The 23,407-nt window shown below is 42.8% G+C and overlaps 3 protein-coding genes across 3 annotated transcripts; 2 read left to right on the forward strand and 1 right to left on the reverse strand.

The window, feature by feature from the left end:
• Positions 1-63: 63 nt before the first annotated feature.
• LOC306975075 (C-reactive protein-like) lies at positions 64-1,574 on the forward strand (the record flags this gene model as incomplete). Its single annotated transcript, XM_079572495.1, has 2 exons — positions 64-300; positions 1,165-1,574. 2 exons carry the CDS (start codon positions 64-66, stop codon positions 1,390-1,392), a joined length of 465 nt encoding a protein of 154 aa, XP_079428621.1. The 3' UTR covers positions 1,393-1,574.
• Positions 1,575-2,022: 448 nt separating this feature from the next.
• pigh (phosphatidylinositol glycan anchor biosynthesis, class H) lies at positions 2,023-4,049 on the reverse strand. Its single transcript, XM_079571677.1, has 4 exons — positions 3,626-4,049; positions 2,971-3,180; positions 2,228-2,311; positions 2,023-2,155 (listed from the first exon to the last, which is right to left on the reverse strand). Exons 1-4 carry the CDS (start codon positions 3,800-3,802, stop codon positions 2,081-2,083), a joined length of 546 nt encoding a protein of 181 aa, XP_079427803.1. The 5' UTR covers positions 3,803-4,049; the 3' UTR covers positions 2,023-2,080.
• Positions 4,050-5,319: 1,270 nt separating this feature from the next.
• On the forward strand, positions 5,320-18,508 carry zfyve1 (zinc finger, FYVE domain containing 1). Its single transcript, XM_079572705.1, has 13 exons — positions 5,320-5,780; positions 7,568-7,768; positions 7,888-8,131; positions 8,764-9,024; positions 11,474-11,688; positions 11,786-11,892; positions 11,967-12,075; positions 13,257-13,354; positions 13,616-13,733; positions 15,177-15,347; positions 16,227-16,407; positions 16,479-16,592; positions 18,087-18,508. Exons 1-13 carry the CDS (start codon positions 5,499-5,501, stop codon positions 18,317-18,319), a joined length of 2,334 nt encoding a protein of 777 aa, XP_079428831.1. The 5' UTR covers positions 5,320-5,498; the 3' UTR covers positions 18,320-18,508.
• The last annotated feature ends 4,899 nt before the right edge of the window (positions 18,509-23,407 follow it).

The raw sequence follows: 23,407 nt of genomic DNA on the forward strand, positions 1-23,407 counted from the left end.
AGGACTTGCACTGACCTCAAACGTGACCATGGCCTTTTCTCACTGGCCACGCCAGGTGCTAAAATGGGCAACGGCTTCCTCACTTGGTGGAACAAGGATGGTAGTCTTTCAACCAATGTCCTGAATAACAAGGTTTCTTTTCATGGCATTGACTATTCCCCCAACAAATGGCACTCCATTTGCTCGACATGGGACTCGGCCACAGGACTGACCCAGATGTGGCTGGACGGGGAGCCGCTGATCATAAAATACAGCACTGACAAACCGATCACTGGGAAGCCCATCGTCACTTTGGGACAGGTATGAGGAGAACTGTGGTTTGATGTTGTATGTTGGACCCACTCACTTCCCTTTAAGGGCATATCTCACCAAAGAGTAGCAGAGACATCGCTGCAACTCGGGTTGGTTGCGCGCATACAAAGGAGAATAGTTGGAGACTCGAGTTGCCGATTGTCACGGAGATTTCTCCGATTACGTCCCTTGGCAATAAGGCAAGTCTCCAGGTAGACTCTGTGAGAACGAAAAGGTTAGATTTCAGCAGTGTCTCTGCATGGTCCCTCAGAGGTCAATGCAGTCTCAAGCATCTGTGGCAACGTTGCAAACCCTATTTCTTCTTTGCGATCTCCTTGGTGTCTGACACATCTCAGAGACACTACAGAGACGTCACAGAAATCTCTCACAGGTTGAGGACAACAACTAGTATTCACGACACAACTACTTGAGACCACATAGACCTCTCGGAGACCATGCAGACACCGCTTAAATTGATCCTACTTGTTTTCCCAGAGACCACCTTGTGACTTGCCTTCAAGGGGGCATCTCGAAGACATCTCCAACGGCGACTTAGTCTCCAACTAGTCTCCAGGCCAGTGAAATAGGCCCTTTAGGAAAGTTAGGGATGAGAATGTACCACAACAAACATTTTCATTTTGCAGCTTCCTCTTTCATTGTTCTTTCTTTCATTCAAAAAAAAAATAGATACAGAGCCAAAATCTAAACAGTCCATTACTCTATCTTAAATTCAAATTCATTAGTTCCATAGAAAAGCTAAAATCCATCACAGTAAAGCGGTCAGGAGACAGGAGAGGCTCTCCCTTTATATGGCACCACCATAGCACCTCCTAGTATTGATGTGTCTTAACCCTGTATTTGTTGGGTTCACAGGACCAGGACAATCAAGGCGGCGGCTTCGATGCCAATCAGTCCTTCGTGGGGATGATGACCGACGTGCACATGTGGGACTATGTGCTCTCGCCCTGTGAGATCCAGAAGTTCATGAAGGGCCAGAGCTTCACTCCGGGAAACGTGCTGAACTGGGCAGCGCTCGACTGTGACATTAAAGGCAAAGTCTTTACTGGAGCTAAACAAACAGGCTGCACTTGCTTTAACTGATCTGTAAACACTTGATCTAAATAGTCTGTGTTTCTATTATCTGATGTTGGTAAACTGTCAGAGGCTCATACGTTTATGTGTATATTCTGACTCGCTAAACTTCAAAACATCTGCATTTTGATTATTTTACTGCAAACTCTGCAATTGAATTACTTGCTTTTATACAATACCACATTCGAGGGTAACAGTACTGCTTCACTCCAATTTGATGTTGCTTCAAAATAAAGCACTTAAAGAGACCACACTCAACGCGGACTTGGTTATTTATCTGCGATCACTTCTGTTCATGATTTATGGCTTCTTTCCACTCTCTGATCTGCCAGTTCAGAATAATGTTCATGGTTTTTCAAGTCACTAATCCCACCCTATTGACGCTCTTAAGTGTACGCTGCCCTCTACTGGTGAAGAAGCAATACAGCAGCACATTTGTGACAAAACTTGTTTATTAAATATATATCCGTTTTAAAAGGGGCATTTCAATGATGAGAATGAAATTAGTGCTATGACTAATAAATAAAATGGAACAAAAACTAGATTCCCTACAGGGATAATAAAGACTTCAATAAATAGGATCATTGCAGGTGAATGGCACTGAAACATTAACATCACAGAAAATCTCTGTTATATAAGGAGGCACTAGAATTCACTGGAGAATGTTGCATAGGTTGAATTGTAGAAATCATTGCAGTCATGAACATTTGGAAAGGATCTCCTGACAGCTTTTGTAAACCTTCACCAAACAGTTCAGCCTGGGCTTTGAACTCTGAGGAAAAGAAAACCCCAATTAATTTCAGTCACTGGATAAAGGCGATACCGTAAAAATAACTTTCCGTACCTGGAACAACGGCACGACGCTCGACACTGCACTGGGGTCTGACGGATCTTTCAGTAACACGCACAGATAGTAGATGATGCGATGCTACAAATGAAAAGAGTAGAGTAATTAATGGTTAGTTCATGTCCTATGCTTTACAGCAATATCCTTAAAGGGGGGGTTTTATGCAAAATCGACATTTTCAAGCTTAACATCATGTTATTATGTCATTCCCGCATTAAAAACATGCCTGAAGTGTTGCCTTGGCACATTCACGTATTTTTGAGTAATCTGTAAAAACTCTGATGGCGGCCATTTTAGGGATAGGTTTGCCTGAGTCCTCCTAGGAACACCCCCACCTCCTGGAGACGCCCCCGAGCTTTCGTCACCAGCCGAGTAACCAACCACTGCTCCTCAGCAGAACCCCCTCCCCACTGATGCCACAGACAGCGTGTGGAGGGGGCGTGTCGGAAAGGGTCAGAGGTTCTTAAAGAGACAGAGGCCTATTTTAAGACATTTGCTACAGCCATTTTGAGAGAGCAATTTTATACAAGGCAGTTATTCTAATTTACTGCATTTACAGACCAACAGAAGGTTTGGTCATCATTGTAGTGTGCTATAGACTGGTGCTATGTGATTGAAAAAGCATAATACCCCCTCTTTAACAAATGGTTCACTATATCTAAATGTTCGGAGGAAGCCCTGAACTGTAAGTAAGAAAAGCAAAAATACTGTAGCAGAAACAAAAAGACAGTAGAACATACCATATAAATGGCTTCATTGATAACGATGTCCTTGATTTTGCTCATCTCGATGAAAGTGGTGGTTTCTCGGCCCGAGGCGTAGCTGTAGGAGACCTGAATGCCCAAAGAGCCGACGACCAGCAGAGACTCGTGATCCACCTTCACAAAGTGGATGTGAAGAATCATCCCCAGCAGCGTGACCAGGATCGCCATCGAGAGGACGGCTGTGTTCTGCAAGTAAACGGATATAAATAGAACACCATTGATTATTTTGAAATTGTACCATCTTTGTGTTAGTGCTTATTTCGATAAAATATTAGAATTTCTGTTTTCGTCTTTTGGCGAAAATATCATTCAATTTTAGTCAGATTTAGTCAAATAATCCTCTCTGTAATTAATCTTAAATCATATTTAATCAAGGTCTTCCACCTCATGTTTGTTCTCCACATGGACAAAGCACAGAGTTAGTGGGTAGTCAAACTTATCATATGGTCACTGAACAGAACATAATATCATATGCCTATCTAAAATCATGCTATCTTTTGTGAAGTGAACTTTTTTGTAAGACTTGTGCATTTGTCCAGCAGTGATTCATGGAGATTTCAAGCCACTGGAATAACCTATGACACATATACTTTTTAATAGCAATGATGTGACTGTGTTATCATTAACTAACCTCAGTGAAGAAGAAAATCCCGTATGCGATGAGCCACACGGAGCAGGTGTAGCTCATCACTTTCCAAAACGACACTTTAGGGACGCTCACGATGAACTCCTTGCAAAAACTGGAGTGATCCTGACAGTCCAGGGAAATAGCTTTGCCATCTATGTCGGTAAAGGCTTCTTCTTCCATCGCAGCAACGAGTATAAACGAAAATGTTTGGACGATTCTTTGCACGAGTGAGCTACACTGGTTTGTTAGCAGTAGCACCAAGCTAACAGTCTTGAAAAGTGGCTAGCTCAGGATTATTGAATGTAGCTCGTCAATTTTCATCACAAATTAACAAGATCTAACATGTTAAAGCAATCCAGTCTGGTTTAAATAAGTTATGAGCAAAAGTTGAAGCAAGTGACATTCATTTTACCCACAACTAAATGACCTGTTGTGTGCTCTCGTTTCCTACACAGGCGCGTCCCATACAGACAGATACACATAAAAACATAACGCATTACGACAATGTTTACATTTTAAAATAATTTACATCACAAGAATGTAATTAAAGGATGTTACTCACTGTGTTCCATGTGTAAAAGGATACACGTTTACGTTTTCTATAATCGTTTTGGTCGTAAGTATCTAGATACGCCAGTTTGTAATTCAAGCTAACCCTTTCGCGGCGTGAAGACGAAAGGCTTTCTGGGAAATCTTTGTTTATAGTTAATATTTAAACAGCAAGAAGTTGTTATAAATTATTACTAAAACGCATCATAGCCGTAAACGCGTCTAAAATAATAGTGGTATTTTTTTTTTTAAACGAAAAAGCAAGAAATAGTGTTCGGTACTCGACGGTAGCGCTGGCAGCAGAGCGCAGAAAGACTCAATCTCCCATAATGCACCGCGCGGCAAGACTTTTGAACTCTGCTTAAAAACAAGCTGATCAGCTGGCGTAAAAGCGACAACAAACAACAAATCCCAGGGCTCCAAAACAAAAAAAGACACGCCAGCCAACTTTGTTCTCCCCTCGGACAGTTTCTCCGAGGCGGCGCGTCGCAGGACTGAGGTTTTTTCGGCCTATTTTATCCGCTGTCGTGGCAGAGTTTGATCCATCTGTAAGCTAGCAGCCGCTGTCCCGTCGCTCTGTTGTTGTTTTGACACTGCAGTCGACTCAAATTAACCTTGTTCATCGTAAGAGAAGTGAAATCGTCTCGGTTCATGAAAGGGTTGCGCTGTCAGAAACATTTAGTGTTGTTTACACGAGTTGTCATCGCAAAACAAGTCAGAATTTTGATCAGTTCTGACAAAGGGTTGAGGGGCTAATTTTAGCTTAGCAAGTTGTGCTTGGCCAGCTGTTTTTGCTACTAGTATGTTCAAGTTGATGCAATAACTTGACATCATTGGCTCGTATTTAAGTATAATTTCAGAATACTGTATATGAACAACTTGAACATAAGGTTTATTTTTACTCCTTGTTTTTTACTGTTATAGCTGTTTTGGCAAGTTATTAAGCCAGATTTCCCCTCTTGTATCTACCAATTTACTGTGATTGAAGTTTTTGATGATCTGTGACGCTAAAGTGACTGAAAATAACTATTAATAAGCTATTTTATGGTTGTTTCTTAATACATAGTCTTCCAATGTTATCTTGAAAAAGTATTTAGTCCACAATTGCAGTCTAAAGTTATTACAAAGTGACAAAGTGACAATACATTTACAGTAGTCAGAAGTAATTGTGACATTGCATTGGCTTGTTTTTCAATCATATATTGTAACAATCCTAAATGTCCTGTTGCTTTTGAACAGTTATAGCCACAGGGATCACCAAAGGAGCACAGAAAGTTCATGTCAGTTGTCAGCCCCCACTCAAGACGACAGTCCCAGTTGAACAACAATGAGCGGACAAAGTTCAGTCACAGATAAGGGCATGAACACGATTTTAGTTTGCCAGGAGAGTTACGCCTGCGGGGGGTCGGACGAGGCGGCCTTTGAGTGTGACGAGTGTGGCAGCCTGCAGTGCACCCGCTGTGAACTGGAGCTCCATCGCCAGGAGCGCATGAGAAACCACGACCGCGTCCGAATCGCCCCGGGACACGTGCCTTACTGCGACTCCTGCAAAGGGGACGGCAGCGGGTCTGTGAACGGAGGGAGGCTGCGGGCTGTGGTCAGGTGCCAGGTAAGATCAAATAACACTGTCTTACACTGACTGACCAAAAGTGTCCTTTACCTGGATTTATCGAACTGTTGAGATCTGGGTTTTGCTGCAGTTTGTCAGGTCTAGGTTCAGCAACACTATGTGCCCAAAGAATGAGATCAGCTGAACATCCTGAATGACCAGAGGGGTAAACTACGAAGTAGGATTAGAGGGTTAGCGGGGTAAGTTCAGGATAAGTCCCGGGTTTGCGGTTCTACAAAGCTGGATAACTTTCTGGCAGAGAATATCTCATTGTCGCCCAAACTCTGGTGAACGAAGGGAGTGAAGAGGAAGCAGCTTGAGCAGCGGCGAGAGATGGAATTAAAATACAATAAAAACTTTGGGTTCATCTGTCCAAGTGCTTTTTCACAAACCAAGGGAAGGGAAGGTAATCTTATTTGTATAGCGCTTTTCATATGACACAAGCCACACCCAAAGCGCTTCACACATGAAAGGGAGGGGGTTTCATTCACTCCATGCTGATGGTGGTAAGCTACATTTGTAGGTAAAGACACGCACATCCACAGGTCTAAGTAAGTGTGCAGGATCAAGGAATGAGAAATAATAAAAGAATAAAAGATCCGCACAACTTTGTAGCTCCCAAGCTTTTTTAATGCTCACCGAGTAGTGACGTTTCGAAACAAAGTTGTGTGGATCTTTTATTCATTATAAGCTACATTTGTAGCCACAGTTTCCCCTGGGGCAGACTGACAGAAGCGAGGCTGCTCACATCTGCGCCAACGGTCCCTCCGACCACCACCAACCACTCACACAGAGGCATTGGGTGAAGTGTCTTGCCCAAGGACACAACCCTCTCCTCACTGTGAAGTATGGTGCAGGGAGAATCAAGTTGTGGGGCTGTTTCCTCAGGGCCTGGACAATGTGATATCATCAATGGAAAAATTAACCTGAAACATTTACAACAGCATGGAATAAATAAGTGAACCCTTGTATTAAATAGCTGCTGATCCTTCTTTTGCAGCAAATGCTGCTTTTGTGTAGTTGTCGATTAGACGCTCACAACGATCAGGATGAATCTTGGACCATTCCTCTTTACAAAACTGCTGCATTTCAGCGAGATTCCTGGGTTCAGTTACTTTTTCCTCCTTGTCCTGTGAATGTTTACATATTAGGACCAATCAAATGTAAATGTTTGGGTGGTATTAGTTTAAGCAGACACTGTTTATTCATTCTTATGATTTTGATGAAGATCAGACCACATTTTATGACCAATTTAGGCAGAAATGTGAGAAATTCCAAAGCATTCACATGCTTTTTCCTCTGCTGTGATTGGCCGCTTGGTGCTGACACGTCCTGTTTCACATGAACACGCTCATGTTTCACAAATCCTCAGAGAAACTCAGGGTTAACTCAACTGACTGATCTGGGTTTGTCGACCCGGATCAGAGGAACTAATCCAGGACATGTTCATCCAGCTTCGTAGTATAATATAGTTATTCTATCAATGGATTTCTTCTTCCCTGAGTCATCGGGCTCATTGGCCACTGCAGTCCAGCTGCACAATTAATTGAAACACTAAAACTGTTTGGCTACTGGATCTTTCATGAATGACCTTGTGTAAAAACTGCTAACCCAATAGTTTAGAGCTGAAGATTCTTGTAATATTTTGACATATTTTGAACATTTTTAAAGCGTGCGCTGAATTTCACATCTATTCACAATTGCACTTATTTCGTCCCATTCGTGCTGCTCTACTTTGCCGTTTCTAAAGTCTTCTAAATGACTCTTGACATACCTTGTATTGTCAGGGGTGCAAGATCAACCTGTGCCTGGACTGCCAGAAGAGGACCCACAGCGGGATGAGTAAGAAAAAGCACCCCCTCACGCCGTATCCTCCCGCTAAGACTCCCCAAGATGACGGCACTGGGGAGACGGAGGCCGAGGTCTTGAAAGCTGCTCTGGAAAAGGTCTCCAGCTTCCTGTTAGTGGACGAAAAGGAGGAGATGCATGTAAGTGTAACAAGTTCACACATTTTACCTTATGTGTTGTATAACCAGAATCAGTTTGATCTTTCTCTTACCATAATATTTCACAGAATAGGTTGTTTTTCTTGTCATGTGTTTTGCAGGTGAGGGACGAGGACGATTTCGTCGGGAGACTGGGCTGCGGAGCGGACGAGCTCCTCAAAGTGGTGTCTATATTCGGGAACACGGGCGAAGGGAAGTCCCACACGCTGAACCACACGTTTTTCCTCGGACGTGAGGTTTTCAAGACGTCCCCGACGCAGGACTCGTGCACCGTGGGCGTGTGGGCCGCCATGGACCCGGCGCACAACGTCGTGGTCATCGACACAGAGGGACTGCTCGGAGCTGGTACAGACCTTTACAGTATTTTTCACGCTCGAATAGATATATGAGCTGTGTTTAACCCCTTAACTCCCACCTGAACCGAGCACATTTTCTCCAGTTTGGCTTTACCCCAGTCCAAAAGCTTCTGGAAAAAAGCTGTGAAAATAGCAACAAAACTGAGACGAAAACAATGATGGAAATGTGACAAAAAAGTAAGAAAACATTGACAAAAAAGTGACGAAAGATTGACAAAAAAAATTACAAAAAATGACAAAAAAATGACAAAAAAATGACAAAAAAATGACAAAAAAAATGACAAAAAAATGACAAAAATGTGACAAAATGTGACTAAAAAGATGTTGAAATATGTGATAAAAATTGGACAAAAATGTCAAAAATGTGACAAAAAAAAGAAAAAAAAAAAGTGACAAAAAATGACCAAAAAATGACAAAAATGTTACAAAAATGAGTTGTATACTCAACAAAAAAATGATGGAAAAAAATCTGATGACGTGAGGAAAAAGATCCTCTCGGTTCAGGCGGGAGTTAAGAGGTTAAGGAAAAAAAAGTAGATCCAAAATACTTGTCTGTAAAGCTACATTGTCGGTCCCGGAAGTAGAAAATGATGTGCTAATCTTCATCGTCTCCGTGTCCAGGAGCGAACCAGGGCCAGCGAACCCGCCTGCTACTCAAGGTCCTGGCCATCTCCGACATCGTGATCTATCGGACCCACGCTGACCGTCTCCATGACGACCTGTTCAAGTTCCTGGGCGACGCGTCGGAGGCGTATCTGAAGCACTTCGCGCGGGAGCTCAAAGCCACCACGGCCCGCTGCGGCCTGGACGTGCCCCTGTCCACGCTGGGCCCCGCCGTCATCATCTTCCACGAGACGGTGCACACCAAACTGCTGGGGTCAGGTAAAGACCGAGGCGCCGAGAAAAGGACTCTGCACATGAGTTAAAACCCTATACAGATGTTCATTAGTATCATCTAGGGCTGTCATGGTATGAAAAGTTTACCACACGGTTATTGTGACCAAAATTATCACGGTTTTCGGTGTTATCGCGGTATTTTTTTAAAGTGTGTTATTATGTTCAGAAAGCATTGATAGTCCTACACAAACTGAAATAGTTTTTAAAAAGTTTAACAGTGTTTATTATATAAATAAAAAAATACAGATAAAGCCTTATCAAAAGTGCAACTTTTCACATCAAAGTCAAGGAACTATAACGACGTGTTGTTGATCGTTTCGAGGTATTACATGTACTATTTATAGCGCCAGAAACAAAGAAGATGAATATTTTTGAACTAGATAATCCGTCTATATCAGTGTCCTTCCAGTGAGCTTTCGCTTTGTAGATTTGGGAAAATGCTATCAGACAGTGATCATTGTTAAATTCATGAAACTGCGGTGAGAGTGAATCTATTGCAATCTGCCACTGGCAGCACCGTAACGCATTGTGCCATTTTACGGAGGTATCCGGACACGGCTTATATACTGGCGGTGGCGCTGCAGCCGCACTATGGGCGACTCGTTACATTCTCCCTCAACCCAAAGTCCCACATCAGCATTTCAGCTAAAGCGCTAACGTTAGCTTACTGCTATAGAGCTGTGGGAGACGGTCATGCAGGTGAGTCAGAGGTTTGAAGTATTGCTGCTTTAGAGACACTTTTTCCGGCACGTTCCGCAAACAGGAAAACTGTCTTCTGTCAGCTGTCCTTAGGCTTTCTTAAAATACACAAAATGTGCCCAGACTTCAGGCTCGGTCTCTGAGGCTGATAGATCCTGCGCGCTGTCGTCTCGGACATGATTCCAGCTTTGAGAAAGTTTTGTTTTGGTTGTAGCTACAGAGTGCGCCTGCGGCAACTTCAGCAGATGAGACGGTGGCTCATGAGGCTCACATTGCCTAAACCGCGGGCGCGGTAATCCACCGTGGTAAAATATTTTTAAATTATTATTGTCAACATTTTACCGGGGCTTACCGCTACACCGGTAACCGTGACATCCCTAGTATCATCAGATTGTTGCTATGTTATGTTTTGTACTGCCATCTTCTCATGCCGATAATTCTTTATTTTGAGCATTTCATGAACTTAAAGTTGCCCAGAGCCCTTCCATTTTGCCAGAATGCCCATTGTATCTGCGAACGTGTTGGTCAATCAGGTTCCTAAAGTTCAGCCTAAACAACCCACACCACCTTTGAAATGTGTGAGTGAGTTCAGGTACTGGACAGCGAACACTGAAGTGTATTGAGCCATAACCGTGAACTGTAAGGCTTACAGGCTTTGGTATAAAAACTGTAAGTGACATTTCTGGCACAAATTTATGTTGTCAGTATCTTGAAACTGAGGGAACAGACAGAGGCTCAGAGAGGCTGCTCTGTAGGCTGGAGCAGACCATGGCGGGCAGGGGAGAGAGTAGAGAGACAGGACATGGGATCACATGGGAACAAATAAAATCTATTTAAATGGCAAATATGTGGGTAGGTGGATCTATCAATTTATAAAGAGATGTTTACTATCCACCTCCTTATTGACACAAAAAGGATTCTATGTCCCTTTCATCAGTCGCCTGACTCGCCTTCAAGGCTCAGAAATGTTTTACTCCAACTTTGAACAAGGACTGCTCGTCACTTTTGGCAGCATTCAGTTCTTTCCGTTTCTGTCTGTCGCCGTAGGCAGTTCTGGTTGTAAAAATAGACTTTAAGCTCCACAGCGACTACAAAAATGCTTTAAATCATCATCTTTCCACTGGTTGAAATGGCCCATATCATGGCTTTCCTTTTTGTTTCACGTTAACTATCAATATTGTTTGGTAGCCAATAAAATGTCCCATAATGACCCAAGATAGGCATTCGTCTTAGTGTTGCATTCCCACATGGCCTAGCTCGATGCTCCATCTTCGAAATAGAGTTAACTTTTCCCCACAGAAGCCAAGACGAGCTCCACACCATTCATTTCTATTTTTTAGGAAATGACTCACATTTGAACAAATCAGCACTCACAAAACCAGAGGGGAAGACAAACCTACTCAGAAAGGCTCCCCATAGCGACCCTCAAAAAAGATAGTGAACTGATAAACCTAAAAAAACATATTTTTCTTAAATGTTTACTTTGCTACATATCTTATTCATTCTGTTGATAAATGTATGTAGCACACAAGGTTGAAGAGATTTCCCATTGAATGCACTATCAGGGCAGTGTGTGAAAGGGAGTGAGAGGCAAAATCAGGTGAGGGAGCGGGGGCAGTGCAGGGCTCACTACTGACACCTACTGGGAAGAAATCCTGAAGATAGACTGTACCAGATGTATCCCCAAAATGCTCCAGGATTAAAGTCCGCTCACGTTTCTTCGTTTCCCCTGCAGATAAGCTGTCAGAATCGGCCGACCGCCTCCTGCAGGAGCGTTTCCGGCGGCTGGGCGTGTTCCCCGAGGCCTTCAGCTCGGTGCAGTACAGAGGCACGCGGACCTTCAACCCGCCCACGGACTTCAGCGGGCTCCTGCGCAGCCTGGAGCTTCAGCTGGACAACAACACCACGCGCTCGCCCCGGTCCGCCAGCGTCGTCTACAAGGCTCTGCAGGTGCGGAGTGAAAAGTAGTGACTCAAGAAGGAGTAAAAAGCCTGATTGTACAAGGTGAACGCTAACATATTTGTCATATTTGTACTTTTTTTGCCAGGCCCTGAGTGAGTGCTTCAGTGGGGAGATCCAGGACGAGCATCTGAACAGTAACTGCTTCTTCCCTGACGAGTACTTCACCTGCTCCAGCCTCTGCCTCAGCTGCGGGTGCGTCTCTGCCAACGCCAGTGTCATATTGGTGTAACTTACTACCGGACGTCCTGTGTGTGTTTGTGTTAAAGGTCCGGGTGCAAGAGCAGCATGAATCACTTGAAGGAGGGACTCGAGCACGAGGCCAAACATCGATGTCGCTACTCGGTCCAGTACGACAATCGCATCTACACCTGCAAGGTCTGTACCACACCCCTGCAGAGATCTAACTGAGACTAAAGGAGGACTAAAGGAGGACTAAACGAGGACTAAGCGAGGACCTAAGGTGGACAAAAGGAGGACTTAAGGAGGACTAAACGAGGACTAAACGAGGAATTAAGGAGGACTATAGGAGGACTTGAGGAGGACTAAAGGAGGACTAAGCGAGGAATTAAGGAGGACTTGAGGAGGACTAAAGGAGGACTTGAGGAGGACTAAAGGAGGACTTGAGGAGGACTAAAAGAAGACCAAAGGAGGACTAGAGGAGGACTAAACAAGGACTAATTGAGGAATTAAGGAGGACTATAGGAGGACTAAAGGAGGACTAAGCAAGGACCTAAGGTGGACAAAAGGAGGACTTAAGGAGGACTAAACGAGGACTAAACGAGGAATTAAGGAGGACTTGAGGAGGACTAAAAGAGGACTAAAGGAGGACTAGAGGAGGACTAGAGGAGGACTAAACAAGGACTAAACAAGGAATTAAGGAGGACTTGAGGAGGACTAAAGGAGGACTAAAGGAGGACTTGAGGAGGACTAAAAGAGGACTAAAGGAGGACCTAATGGAGGACCTAAGGGAAGACTAAATGAGGACTAAACGAGGAATTAAGGAGGACTAAAGGAGGATTTGAGGAGGACTAAAAGAGGACTAAAGGAGGACTAGAGGAGGACTAAAGGAGGACCTAATGGAGGACTAAAGGAGGACGAAACGAGGACGAAATGAGGACTTAAGGAGGACTAAAGGAGGACCTAAGGGAGGACTTGAGGAGGACTTAAGGAGGACTAAAGGAGGACGAAACGAGGACTTAAGGAGGCCTAAAGGAGGACTTGAGGCGGACTAAAGGAGGACCTAAGGACGACTAAAGGACGACTAAAGGACGACTAAAGGACGACTAAAGGACGACTAAAGGACGACTAAAGGAGGACTTAAGGATGACAACGAGGACTTGAGGAGGTCTTGAGGAGGACTTGAGGAGGACTAAAGGAGGACCTAAGGACGACTAAAGGACGACTAAAGGAGGACTAGACGTGGACTAAACAAAGCTAATCCAGGACAGAGATTCCCAGAGGTTTAGAGGCCACTGGAACCGTCCTCCTGACTGTGTGACGAGAAGGTGGAAAACAGTTTCTTTCTCTTAAACCTTGGACCTTCATTTTGTTTCCAGGCGTGTTATGAAGGAGGTAAAGAGGTGATCGTCGTTCCAAAGACGACAGCGTCTTCCGACTCGCCGTGGTTCGGTCTGGCCATCTACGCCTGGTCTGGGTAAGTCTTGGCACATTTAAATAAGGGTGTTTTTATTCTTTGTTTTGTGCGATCAGAAACTACTTTGGAAGGAATAAGGGTTTTGATATTTGTTTGTACGACTATAAACGTCCTCCAGGCCTTTGTCTTTGCTTTGTTGGGGGAGGTGAACGTTGTGGGTGTGGATTCATCTCAAGGAGCTTTTCAATAAATAAATATGTAAAATACAGCAACATAACGATGCATGTTGGATGAATGACCTCTCCGTGTCTCGTGATCCAGGTATGTGATCGAGTGCCCGAACTGTGGCGTGATCTACAGGAGCAGGCAGTACTGGTACGGAAACCAGGACCCTGTGGAGACGGTGGTGCGGACAGAGATTCAGCACATCTGGCCCGGGGTGAGGCGAGAATGAAAGGGTTTATACAGGTCCTATTTAATGCATTTATCATTACTAAATAGATTTTTTAATGCAGTGGTCAATATTTTTAACTAGTTTTCTCCCTTAACATCTTGGTTTTAATGTTGGAGTAAAAAGTAGACCGAACTGTCCTTTTGTTGTAATGCTTATTTTCTGGCGTTTGTTAACTAGACACTCTAATACACCTTATGTGTGATTGTGGGAGCTCTGTGATGAACAGAACTGAAATAAATGAAGATCATCAACTTGATCTGGGCATTTAATCACAACGCGGCAGAAATGACCACGCCCCTCGTTGGTTCATCGTGTGTTTTCAAATCCCCGCCCACCGGTCCTGCAGCAGCTCAGATAGAAAAGAGAAAGCGAGAGCAGAGGGATCTCCTGCAGAACAACGATCTCCACACCTTGTGCTTCAGATCGCTCTTTATTTTTTATCAGAAGGCTAATGAGGTCAACAAGCCAACAGTTTTGTTTGATCTAAAAATAAACCTTGTGTCAGACGCGAGCGCCGGGTCACCGCCGCATCCTATTTTATCACAATATTTCAGCTCTATATTCTCTTAAAACTACGTGAAACTCACGCCCAGACATTCTCAATAGTCGATGTTCCTTGTTTTCAGCCAAAGCCCAGTGAAGAGAGTGAAATGAGGGAGATAATGTCTCCGATTCTAGAAAATAAACAGTGATTCCTCTGTTAACTTTGGATTTCTCAGGAATCGAGGCACGTACAATTAAACTGTTTTCACCTACAGAGAGTTTAGAGTCTCACCTTTCAAACGAGTAGCACGTGTCCATAGCTATAACATAGAATACACTGTAGTGCTACAAATATCAGGAAAAATGGTCTGGATTGTTGGCACTCTACAGCTAAATCCCCAAAACAGCGCGGCCTCAATGTGTTAAGAAATCCCTCCTACATGGCGGTGCTCCCCCGTCTTTCCCACGCTTATTTATTCACAAATTCTGACATGTTTTGTTTGGTATCCACGTGTAGCATGAAAGGCTGTGACCGAGATGTAATCCAAATATGGTCATTTCCTTTCTAGGAGAAGTTTTCAATCTACTCTTTAACAACATCTCCAATTTAGTCGCTCCTACAGAATCCACACTTAACAGTCTTGTACTTGACAACATTTTGAAGGTTTGTTCTGAGGGATTTTTTCTTATCTAATTCCCAGCCTGATTTGTTGAGCTTTAACTGCAAAAAACAAGGAAAAATTTGAAGTTTTACAGATTTCTTTCCACAAAGTAGCTTATTCAAAAACTATAAAATCCCTTCTATCCATTGCTTAAATTATGTCACTGAAAATCGAGGCTATTTCAAGGCGAAACCTGCAATTGAATGTGTTGTGCACCATATTATAAACCGATTGATTCCAAGTAATTCATTCATTTTGACCAAACTCTGCCTTGTTTTCTCAGAGCGACGGTTTCCTGAAGGACAATAACAATGCGGCGCAGCGGCTTCTGGACGGAGTGAAGTTCATCTCTCAGTCTGTGTCCGAGCTCAGCGTGACTCCGGCCAAAGCTGTGACCGCGTGGCTCACGGACCAGATCGCTCCGGGATACTGGAAACCCAACTCCCTCATTCTGGTCAGTGTTTCATCAAAACGACCCAAACTGGGATCTGGAGCAGAAGCCTAACATCAGAAATAAACGTAATTTTGTCATGTTTAACCCCTTAACTCCCACCTGAACTGAGCACATTTTCTTCAGTTTGGCTTTACCCCAGTCCAAAAGCTTCTGGAAAAAAGCTGTGAAAATAGCAACGAAACTGAGTCGAAAACAATGATGGAAATGTGACAAAAAAGTGAGAGAACATTGACAAAAAAGTGACGAAAAATTTATGAAAAAGTGGCAAAAATGTGACAAGAAATTGACAAACAAATTGACTAAAAAATGACGAAATTGCAACAAAAAATTGACGAAAAAATGTGACAAAAATGACAAAAGAAAATGACAAAAATGTGACAAAAAAACCTACACAAATTTGACAAAAAATTACAAAAAAATGTGACAAAAATGTGACAAAAATGTGACAAAATTATCAAAAAATTACAAAGTTACAAAAATTTGTTGAATGCCCAACAAAAAAATGATGGAAAAAAAATCTGATGACGTGAGGAAAAAGATCCTCTCGGTTCAGGTGGGAGTTAACAAGTTAACCAAGTGCTAAGCGTGACTGTGGAGGCTCTTAGTCGTACAGGAGTTGTCCATCCCAGACGAGGGTTCTTGAGTCATTATCTGTACTCTGCAGTTGAAGTGTAGTACTTCAACTGCAGAGTACAGATGAAGTAATAACCAGATTGTGGTTATAGGGATGCACTCCCGAGCTATAAACAGAAAAATAACTGTCTCCGGCAAAACACCGGCCACATTTCAGTCGACTTCTAATAATAATATAATAATAAGTTAAACTTGATTGACATGATTCTATGACTCTGCCACTTTGCCGTTCTGTCTTTCCTGTAGAACTGTCACAAGTGTAAGCAGGAGTTCGGGCCTAACGACACGAAGCACCACTGCCGCTCGTGTGGGGACGGCTTCTGCGACCCCTGCTCCTCTCAGTCCAGGCCGGTGCCCGAGCGCGGCTGGGGCCTCGCCCCCGTCCGAGTCTGTGAAGCCTGCTTCACCAACAGAGGCATCCCCACCGGTGTGTGCCGTCGCTAATGCATTATATAATTATATATCATTATGACTATTACATTACGATTTGCTCTTCAGAGCTGCTGGACGCTGCGCTGGAGGAGGAGGGCGGGACCCTGATCGCCCGGAAAGTGGGAGAGGCCGTCCAGAACACGTTTGGCGCTGTGGTCGGTGCTATTGATATACCTCTAGGTGAGCGACAACAACTCTTACGTTCACACGGTGTCACAACATTTCTATTGTGGTAACTGTGGTAACTGTCTAAATGCTGATTTTTTGTTATATGGTTAAAAACATGTAAAAACATAGGTCAGAAGGAGAGTGTGTTTAAGAGTGCGACTGTCGGACAATGGATGCAAATTAGCCCATGGCTACAACCCGGTGTGGTGTGTTCATTAACATGCACAGTCCCTGTTAGAGGAAAACATTAAATCACTATTTATCACACTGGGTCAGGCTGTACAGTCGTACTATCTCTGTCATAGCCTTGACTGTGGTGCTCAGACACTCACTCTCAGCCACTCAGGGTATTTATCCCTTTTCTGTAGAAGCATAGACAGACTTGAATGGCAGGACAAGCGCAATGTCTCGAGGTCATGTCTCCGGGTCCCGCACCGATGGTAAATAAACATCTCCTCTACAAGACATCCAGACTGCTGCCTATTGTTCATCTGTCCTCTCAAACACCATTGTTAATCCTCTAACAGTCCAACCAATAAACTCATAAACTAATAAATAAATAAATACATAAATACTGTATCTCTGCAACGCCTTTCAGTGTGAAACAAAAATTGTCACAAAGTGCAGCATCTTCTCTCTCAGCACATATGAACTAAGGTCACATGACTTCACTCTCCGGAAGAGCTCGAATGCCGCTGTCAGCTCCTGACTGACTACGAGCCTCCACACAGACTTTAGGCTTCAACGTTTTATTCCTGCTGTACAAAAGCCAAAATTATTAAAAGTATGCTACCCAGCCCAGCACTGTCACACGGGTCATAGCATTTTGTAGAAAAAGAAAATCTTTGGAGCCTGGCTTTTAAACAGTGCTAGGGAAGGTGCAAAGTCATTATTGGAATCCTGATTAACCAAGTGTCTTTTGGAGTCGCCCCTGGCCACCAGGGGGTGGTATCACAGCAATGTGGTCATACTGCCTTTGCTCTGCCCCATCCCGTCAGACCTTGGGAGCTAAGCAGGAAGGGCCTTAGATGGGAGACCGTGTGGTAACACCAGGAAGCCTCGCGAATGTAGTGAGTGAGTGGTTGGTGGTGGTCAGAGGGGCCGATGGCACAGACTGGTTGGCTCACTTCCATCAGTCTAGTCCATCAGGGCAGCTGTGGCTTGCCACCAAAAATGAATAATGCAATGTAAAGCGTCTTTGAGTGTCCAGAAAAGCGCTATATAAAACCGATGCATTATTATTATTATTATAAATGTCAGCACACTGCTATGAGGACCAAAGATAAGGGCTTACCTCCTCCATTGGTTGGCGTTTTTGTTGTGTTTATGAGAAGCTGCAATAGTAAAATCCACAGTGTTCAAACAGAATGAAGCAGCTCTGAAGCTCCAAATCTTTATAAGACTTTTCCTGGAAAGCTTCGAAGTGTCATAAGGCCTAAACTACAGCTAAACTTGCCGGAAAAGTCAGTCCATATTCACTGTATGTCTGTCCTTTCTCCCTCTCAGGTTTGGTCAAAGACGCGGCCCGCCCGGCGTACTGGGTGCCGGACCAGGACCTCCACTCGTGCAGCGTCTGCCAGCGGGAGTTCACGCCGCGACTGTCCATCCATCACTGCCGCTCGTGTGGGCAGGGCGTGTGCGACCCCTGCTCCACGGACAGGCGCGCCGTGCCTTCGCGGGGCTGGGACCATCCCGTCCGAGTGTGTAAGACCTGCATCCAAAAACCGGGGGACCTATAACCGAAAGGGGACCCCGCGGCGGCAACGCATTTCAAGAGTTTAGCGAACTTTGAGGACGAATCGAGCGGCCATTGTTTTGTTTTTTTTGTTTACAGACATTGAAATCCTGTTTTTGTTTTTTTGCCGTTTTGTAACTGATTTGAGAGATGTTTTCATGCTGCACTACAAAGAAATGTGTTACAAAGTAGAATATTGATCTTGTTTCGGGTTCCCTGGATCTGTTTACTCCTCAGGTCCAGGTTACGACACGTGGAATCTTATTTCAAGTGCAATTTCGTACACCACTCGACGGAATATGTGAGTAGCTTTAAAGTAGGGCTACACGATACAAGAAAGACATTACAATATTCTACAGATGGAAGCTTTTGCGGACATTGCGATAACAATAATTTGGTGATATGTTGTGCAGCTCTGATAGAAATATCTTTAAACAGGTCAATAAAATAGGTCTAATAAGCAAATGAACCTAAACTAGTCCAAAATGACATGAAAGTTAAGCCATTTTACGAGATTTTCGCAGTTCGTTTCATCAGTCCCTTTAGGTAACTCCCGTTTAACACTGTGAAAACTTGAAATTTATGAAAGGATTTGCATTATTTTGCTGTAGATCGTCTTCTCATGGATTGACAGAAGTTCTTCCCCTGATCTACTCGTAGCGCTTCCCGAAACGACCCGAACACCGCCCCCTTTTGACAATCCCCTGTAACTGCCACGCACTTGTACTTTCAGCACCTTCTTAATGTACTTTCACCTCAGCTGGATTAAGGAGGAATGTGCTCACGATTTTAAATAAAATGTCAGTCGTACAGGACGTTTCCATCGCAGACACCAAGCCGTCGTCTGTACCAGGTAGTTTTACTTTGCTACGTTGAGGTGAAAGTACCTATTTGTACTTTTTACGTCTTGACAACCTACCACTGCAGCCGAGGGGAAGAAAGAAAACCCCGATAAAGACCCAGTACAGACGACGGCTTGAGAACAACAGAAAAATGTACTTCTTTGTTATCAGGTAAAAGGACAATTCAGGAAGAACTAAAAGCACGTCTTGACTTGATTATCCCTGATATACATTCCCATTTTTAAAAAGATATATAAGATATAAATATATAATAATAAACTACACTGCAAAAAAATCTGTTAATTAGTATAATTTTCTTGAAATATGTAAATTTTCCCCTGATTTAAGTAACTAAATTCAATACATTTGTACAATGCATAGATACAGACGGCATCTGTGGAATCGCCCATATATGGTCATGTTTGAAAACAGTTAAGGGGGAAAACAATTTGGAGAAAAATCTAAACTTTCTCTAATTATTCAAAAACAACTTTAACAAAAGAGTTATGAATTATGAATATAGTTTTCTACTAAATAAAGATACAAAGGCATGGAGAGGAGCAAAGTGGTTCAACAGCCCATAAATAACAGACAATGCTAACATGATGCTTCATGTTAGCATCATGCTAATGCTAACGCTGGCTAGCACTAGCTACGACTGCCATTTTTTCACTTCTACTGAACAACCTGCTGTGAATAAAAATCCATAAGGACCTGATTTGTGTGATAAATAAGTTGATATTTCAACAGAAAATTGATAAAAACAGTGAAAAATTTTGTTTCCCAAAATATTCTGTTTCCCCCCTCGGCGAGGCCACGCCCCCTTCTATGCTGTCTGTATCTATTGCTGGGTTGCAGGTGACATCACAGCATTCTAAAGGCCTATACTATTATATAGAGGAAAATTTATTTTATTTTTGAGGACATTTTTGGTCTTGTATAGAGAGATCATGGACCCAGTGACTGATATTAATGATAATTTTTTTTATTCATATATTTTCTTTTTAGCTACGACTTGTGAAAGTGTAATGCTGTTAATAGGAAAAACTGGCTCCTGTAATATTCTAGAACCTGCAACCCAGCAATTGGGCACATATTTTTCCACTAGCACATCTCTGAGTGATCTTTGAATCTTCACCAGTGGCTGTTTTTCAAGTGTAAAAAATGTTTTTGAAATGAGTTCCTTAAATCAGGGGCAAATTGACTGATATCCAGAAAATGTCACTTATTTCTAGGTTTCTTTTTGTAACGTACTTAACGTATAAAGTATTGCTTCAAGTGGAATTCAGTGACATTTACATAGAAATGACCATGAAACTAAAGGAAGCTTGTGCCCTGGCCTTGCTCTAATTTTAAAGATTTTTTTTCTTAATGTTTGAGGTAAAGTTTCTCGAGCGAGTATTGCTCCATTTTCTCAATGATATCCACTGATCAAGATGAATAACACGACATCTTGAAAAAACCATAGGCTCTGTGCACGGAATGTTGATTAGTATAGAAATGCCTTTAGCTCTCTGAGCCTGTTCACTAACACAATATAAGATGGTGTTTAGTGGTTATTGGATGTGTATACAGCCCCACGAAAAGCAAAAACCTGACTGAATTTGAGGTAGCATTTAGCTCAGAGGACACCTTTTTATGCTAATTTGTATATAAACCAAAATCTCAAAAGTTCTGTACATTCATTACAGATTTCTAACTAGGCTTTGGCCTCAACTAAATGTGATTTGATGGTTGACGACAGCTGAAAACATTTAGATTGCTCATAATTTGCGATGTTTGATGACTAATGCTATCGGCTGTTAGCCTGGCTAACACCAGACTAAAATCACAAGTGATATTTAGTCTGGGGACCACCAATTCATTTTCTCGTAGGAGAGGTGTGGTTTACGATCGTCCATACTCGTTTATTGGGCGATACGAAAAAGAAAAAAAAAAGTCTATCATGCGTCTGAGATGACGTATGACGTACCCGCTGTAAACTTTTGAGCTAAATTATTTAGAACAAGGTCTAAAGCTTGATCAAAAAATACCATCGTGTCTGCTGCTGTCATGTTGGATCCGTAAATAAACTTTTTTTTTATTATCCGTAAATAAACTACAAGCTTCCATATATCGAATAGCGCGTCATCGTCTTGCCTTCCCTCCTCGCTCTGTGATTGGTTCCCAAATCCACCGGAGATTTCGGCCATGGTCCCCAGGCTGTTGTGCAGTTCGAAATAATTCGAGCGCACACAGCAGCCTGGTGTTAGCCAGGTAAATCGGCTGTAGGAAAAATACATTGAGCAGGCTAATGGACTCTGAAAACTGTCCTGGACTAGCCATCTTGCTAATATTGGGATTTAACATCGCTTCTCCTTTTTATTTCTATGTGACTAGCAACATGATGCTAACTGCCCTGGTCCGTGTTTTGTTAGCTATGAAGAGTTAGCCGCGACTCGCTGAAATAAAGAAATATTCAACTATACGTAGCAGAAAACAAGCAGCTGTTGGATAATTACTTACAACATGTTATAGACTTTACTCAGGATGTAAATATTTAATTGGAGGAGACTGCTGTGTTTATAACTGTAGCTGCTTTAGCCTTGAAGCTAAAGGCTAGCGTTTTTTCAATGCTAGCAAAAGGTAAAACTAGCTCCACAATCTGGACTTATTTTAATAGAACACACTCTGGTTGATATTTATTTAATTTTTCTTCAGCTTTTTGAATCTTAATTTATCTGTAATTTACTTAAGAAGGTGGACAGGAAGTGGTTGCTACGCTTAACAGGCCAACAGGAAGTTAGCCAAAAATATTCTGTGCACATAGCATGTTAGCAGTACTCCAGTCTCTTGTAATTTCATAACAAATTAGCATCACAATGAATGGAAATCTGATTTATACTCAGCTGGTGGCACTATTTTGTAGATTATGCTTCCATACATTTCTTTTTGTTGGAAGAAGAGCTAAAATAGCCTTTAAAAAGACTTTGTACTATTAGCGGATATACTATACCCTACTCTTATTGTGTTAGATAAACTGGACAAGGATTGCGTTTATATATAAAGTGTCATAATGGAAGAATAAGGGAATTGACTGCAGAGGCTGGTCCCTCAAAGACACTGTCGACCATTAGCAATACTCTAATATGGGCCTTTCTGTGACTAATGCAGTGGAGCTGAATGAGAGCGGGTTCTGCAGCTGCTTGGTTTGACGTATGAACTTAGAACAATGTAGTTTTAAGACTGAAAATGTTCTGTATGTGATCACGAAAAATGTAAACCCATTCGTTTGTATGTTTATCATGTATTAAACGGCAGGAAGCGCTGAGAGTGTCTTTTATGTCTATTACTGTGGCAATCTGGGAGGAAAAGGCGGGAAACACTTTATGGGGTGTACACAGGCAGCAGCAAGTCCAAGTTAATGTTTTTTAAAGCTCTATATTTTATTTGTATGTGTACAGTCAAGTGTGCAATATTCAGAAGTAAAATGGACACAACATTAAACTTTTGAGGAAGAAACATTTTTTTTATGTCGGCCGTAATAATAGTCAAGCAATGTCATAACTTTTTCATGAAATTTAGATGTATTGCCTGTTGAAATCCATTTCTCTTGCTTGGTGTTTACACTGGAAAAAGAATCATCTTAAAGTGCATTATGACACATTTGACCACATTTTTGCTAAAACATAGTTAAAACAATTCTAATTAAGATTCTGCAGTATTATACCCAGCTGTCTTTAGTTTGGCCATTATTTGCGTTGTTTAGAATTTCACTTCCTTGTTGGACACCGACAGGAAGTGACATAGACAGAAGCAAACAATTTTAAACTGTTGCCATGCTGACCAAGTTAAGTCGATGGGGAATGAGTCACACTCTAATATAATAGATCCATGGTCACACTGCTCTGAAACTTTACCTCTGTCACTTCCTAAATTTTTACCAAGTAAAAATTAATTTGTTGGATTTCAAGGACGCAATCTTGTCCGAAAGGACAAAGTCATGAATACAAGCGGCTGAAATGAGTTTCCTTCGCAGGGTGGCTGGGCGCACCCTTCGAGATTGAGTGAGGAGCTCAGTTACCCGGGAGTAGAGTCGCTGCTCCTTCACGTTGAAAGGCTCGGGCATCTGTTCCGGATACCTCCTGGTCGCCTCCAGGAATGTCCTAGTGGGACAAGGCCTCATGGAAGGCCCAGGACACGCTGGTGGGACTATGTCTCCGAGCTGGCATGGAGTCGCCTCGGGGTCAGAACAGCTGGAGGAGGTGTGC

Source organism: Gobius niger, assembly GCF_951799975.1.
Source record: "Gobius niger genome assembly, chromosome: 15".
NCBI lineage: Eukaryota > Metazoa > Chordata > Actinopteri > Gobiiformes > Gobiidae > Gobius > Gobius niger.

What these genes read in the sequence shown, in the direction of transcription:
- pigh (XM_079571677.1), bottom strand. Translation starts at nt 3,802, where the DNA reads ATGGAAGAAGAAGCCTTTACCGACATAGATGGCAAAGCTATTTCCCTG. An exon ending in TCAATGAAGCCATTTATATG is followed by an intron (nt 2,312 to 2,970) that starts GTATGTTCTACT and finishes TTTCATTTGTAG; the next exon opens with CATCGCATCATCTACTATCT. An exon ending in GCGTCGTGCCGTTGTTCCAG is followed by an intron (nt 2,156 to 2,227) that starts GTACGGAAAGTT and finishes TCTTTTCCTCAG; the next exon opens with AGTTCAAAGCCCAGGCTGAA.
- zfyve1 (XM_079572705.1), top strand. Translation starts at nt 5,499, where the DNA reads ATGAGCGGACAAAGTTCAGTCACAGATAAGGGCATGAACACGATTTTA. An exon ending in GCCATCTACGCCTGGTCTGG is followed by an intron (nt 13,355 to 13,615) that starts GTAAGTCTTGGC and finishes CTCGTGATCCAG; the next exon opens with GTATGTGATCGAGTGCCCGA. An exon ending in TTCAGCACATCTGGCCCGGG is followed by an intron (nt 13,734 to 15,176) that starts GTGAGGCGAGAA and finishes TTGTTTTCTCAG; the next exon opens with AGCGACGGTTTCCTGAAGGA.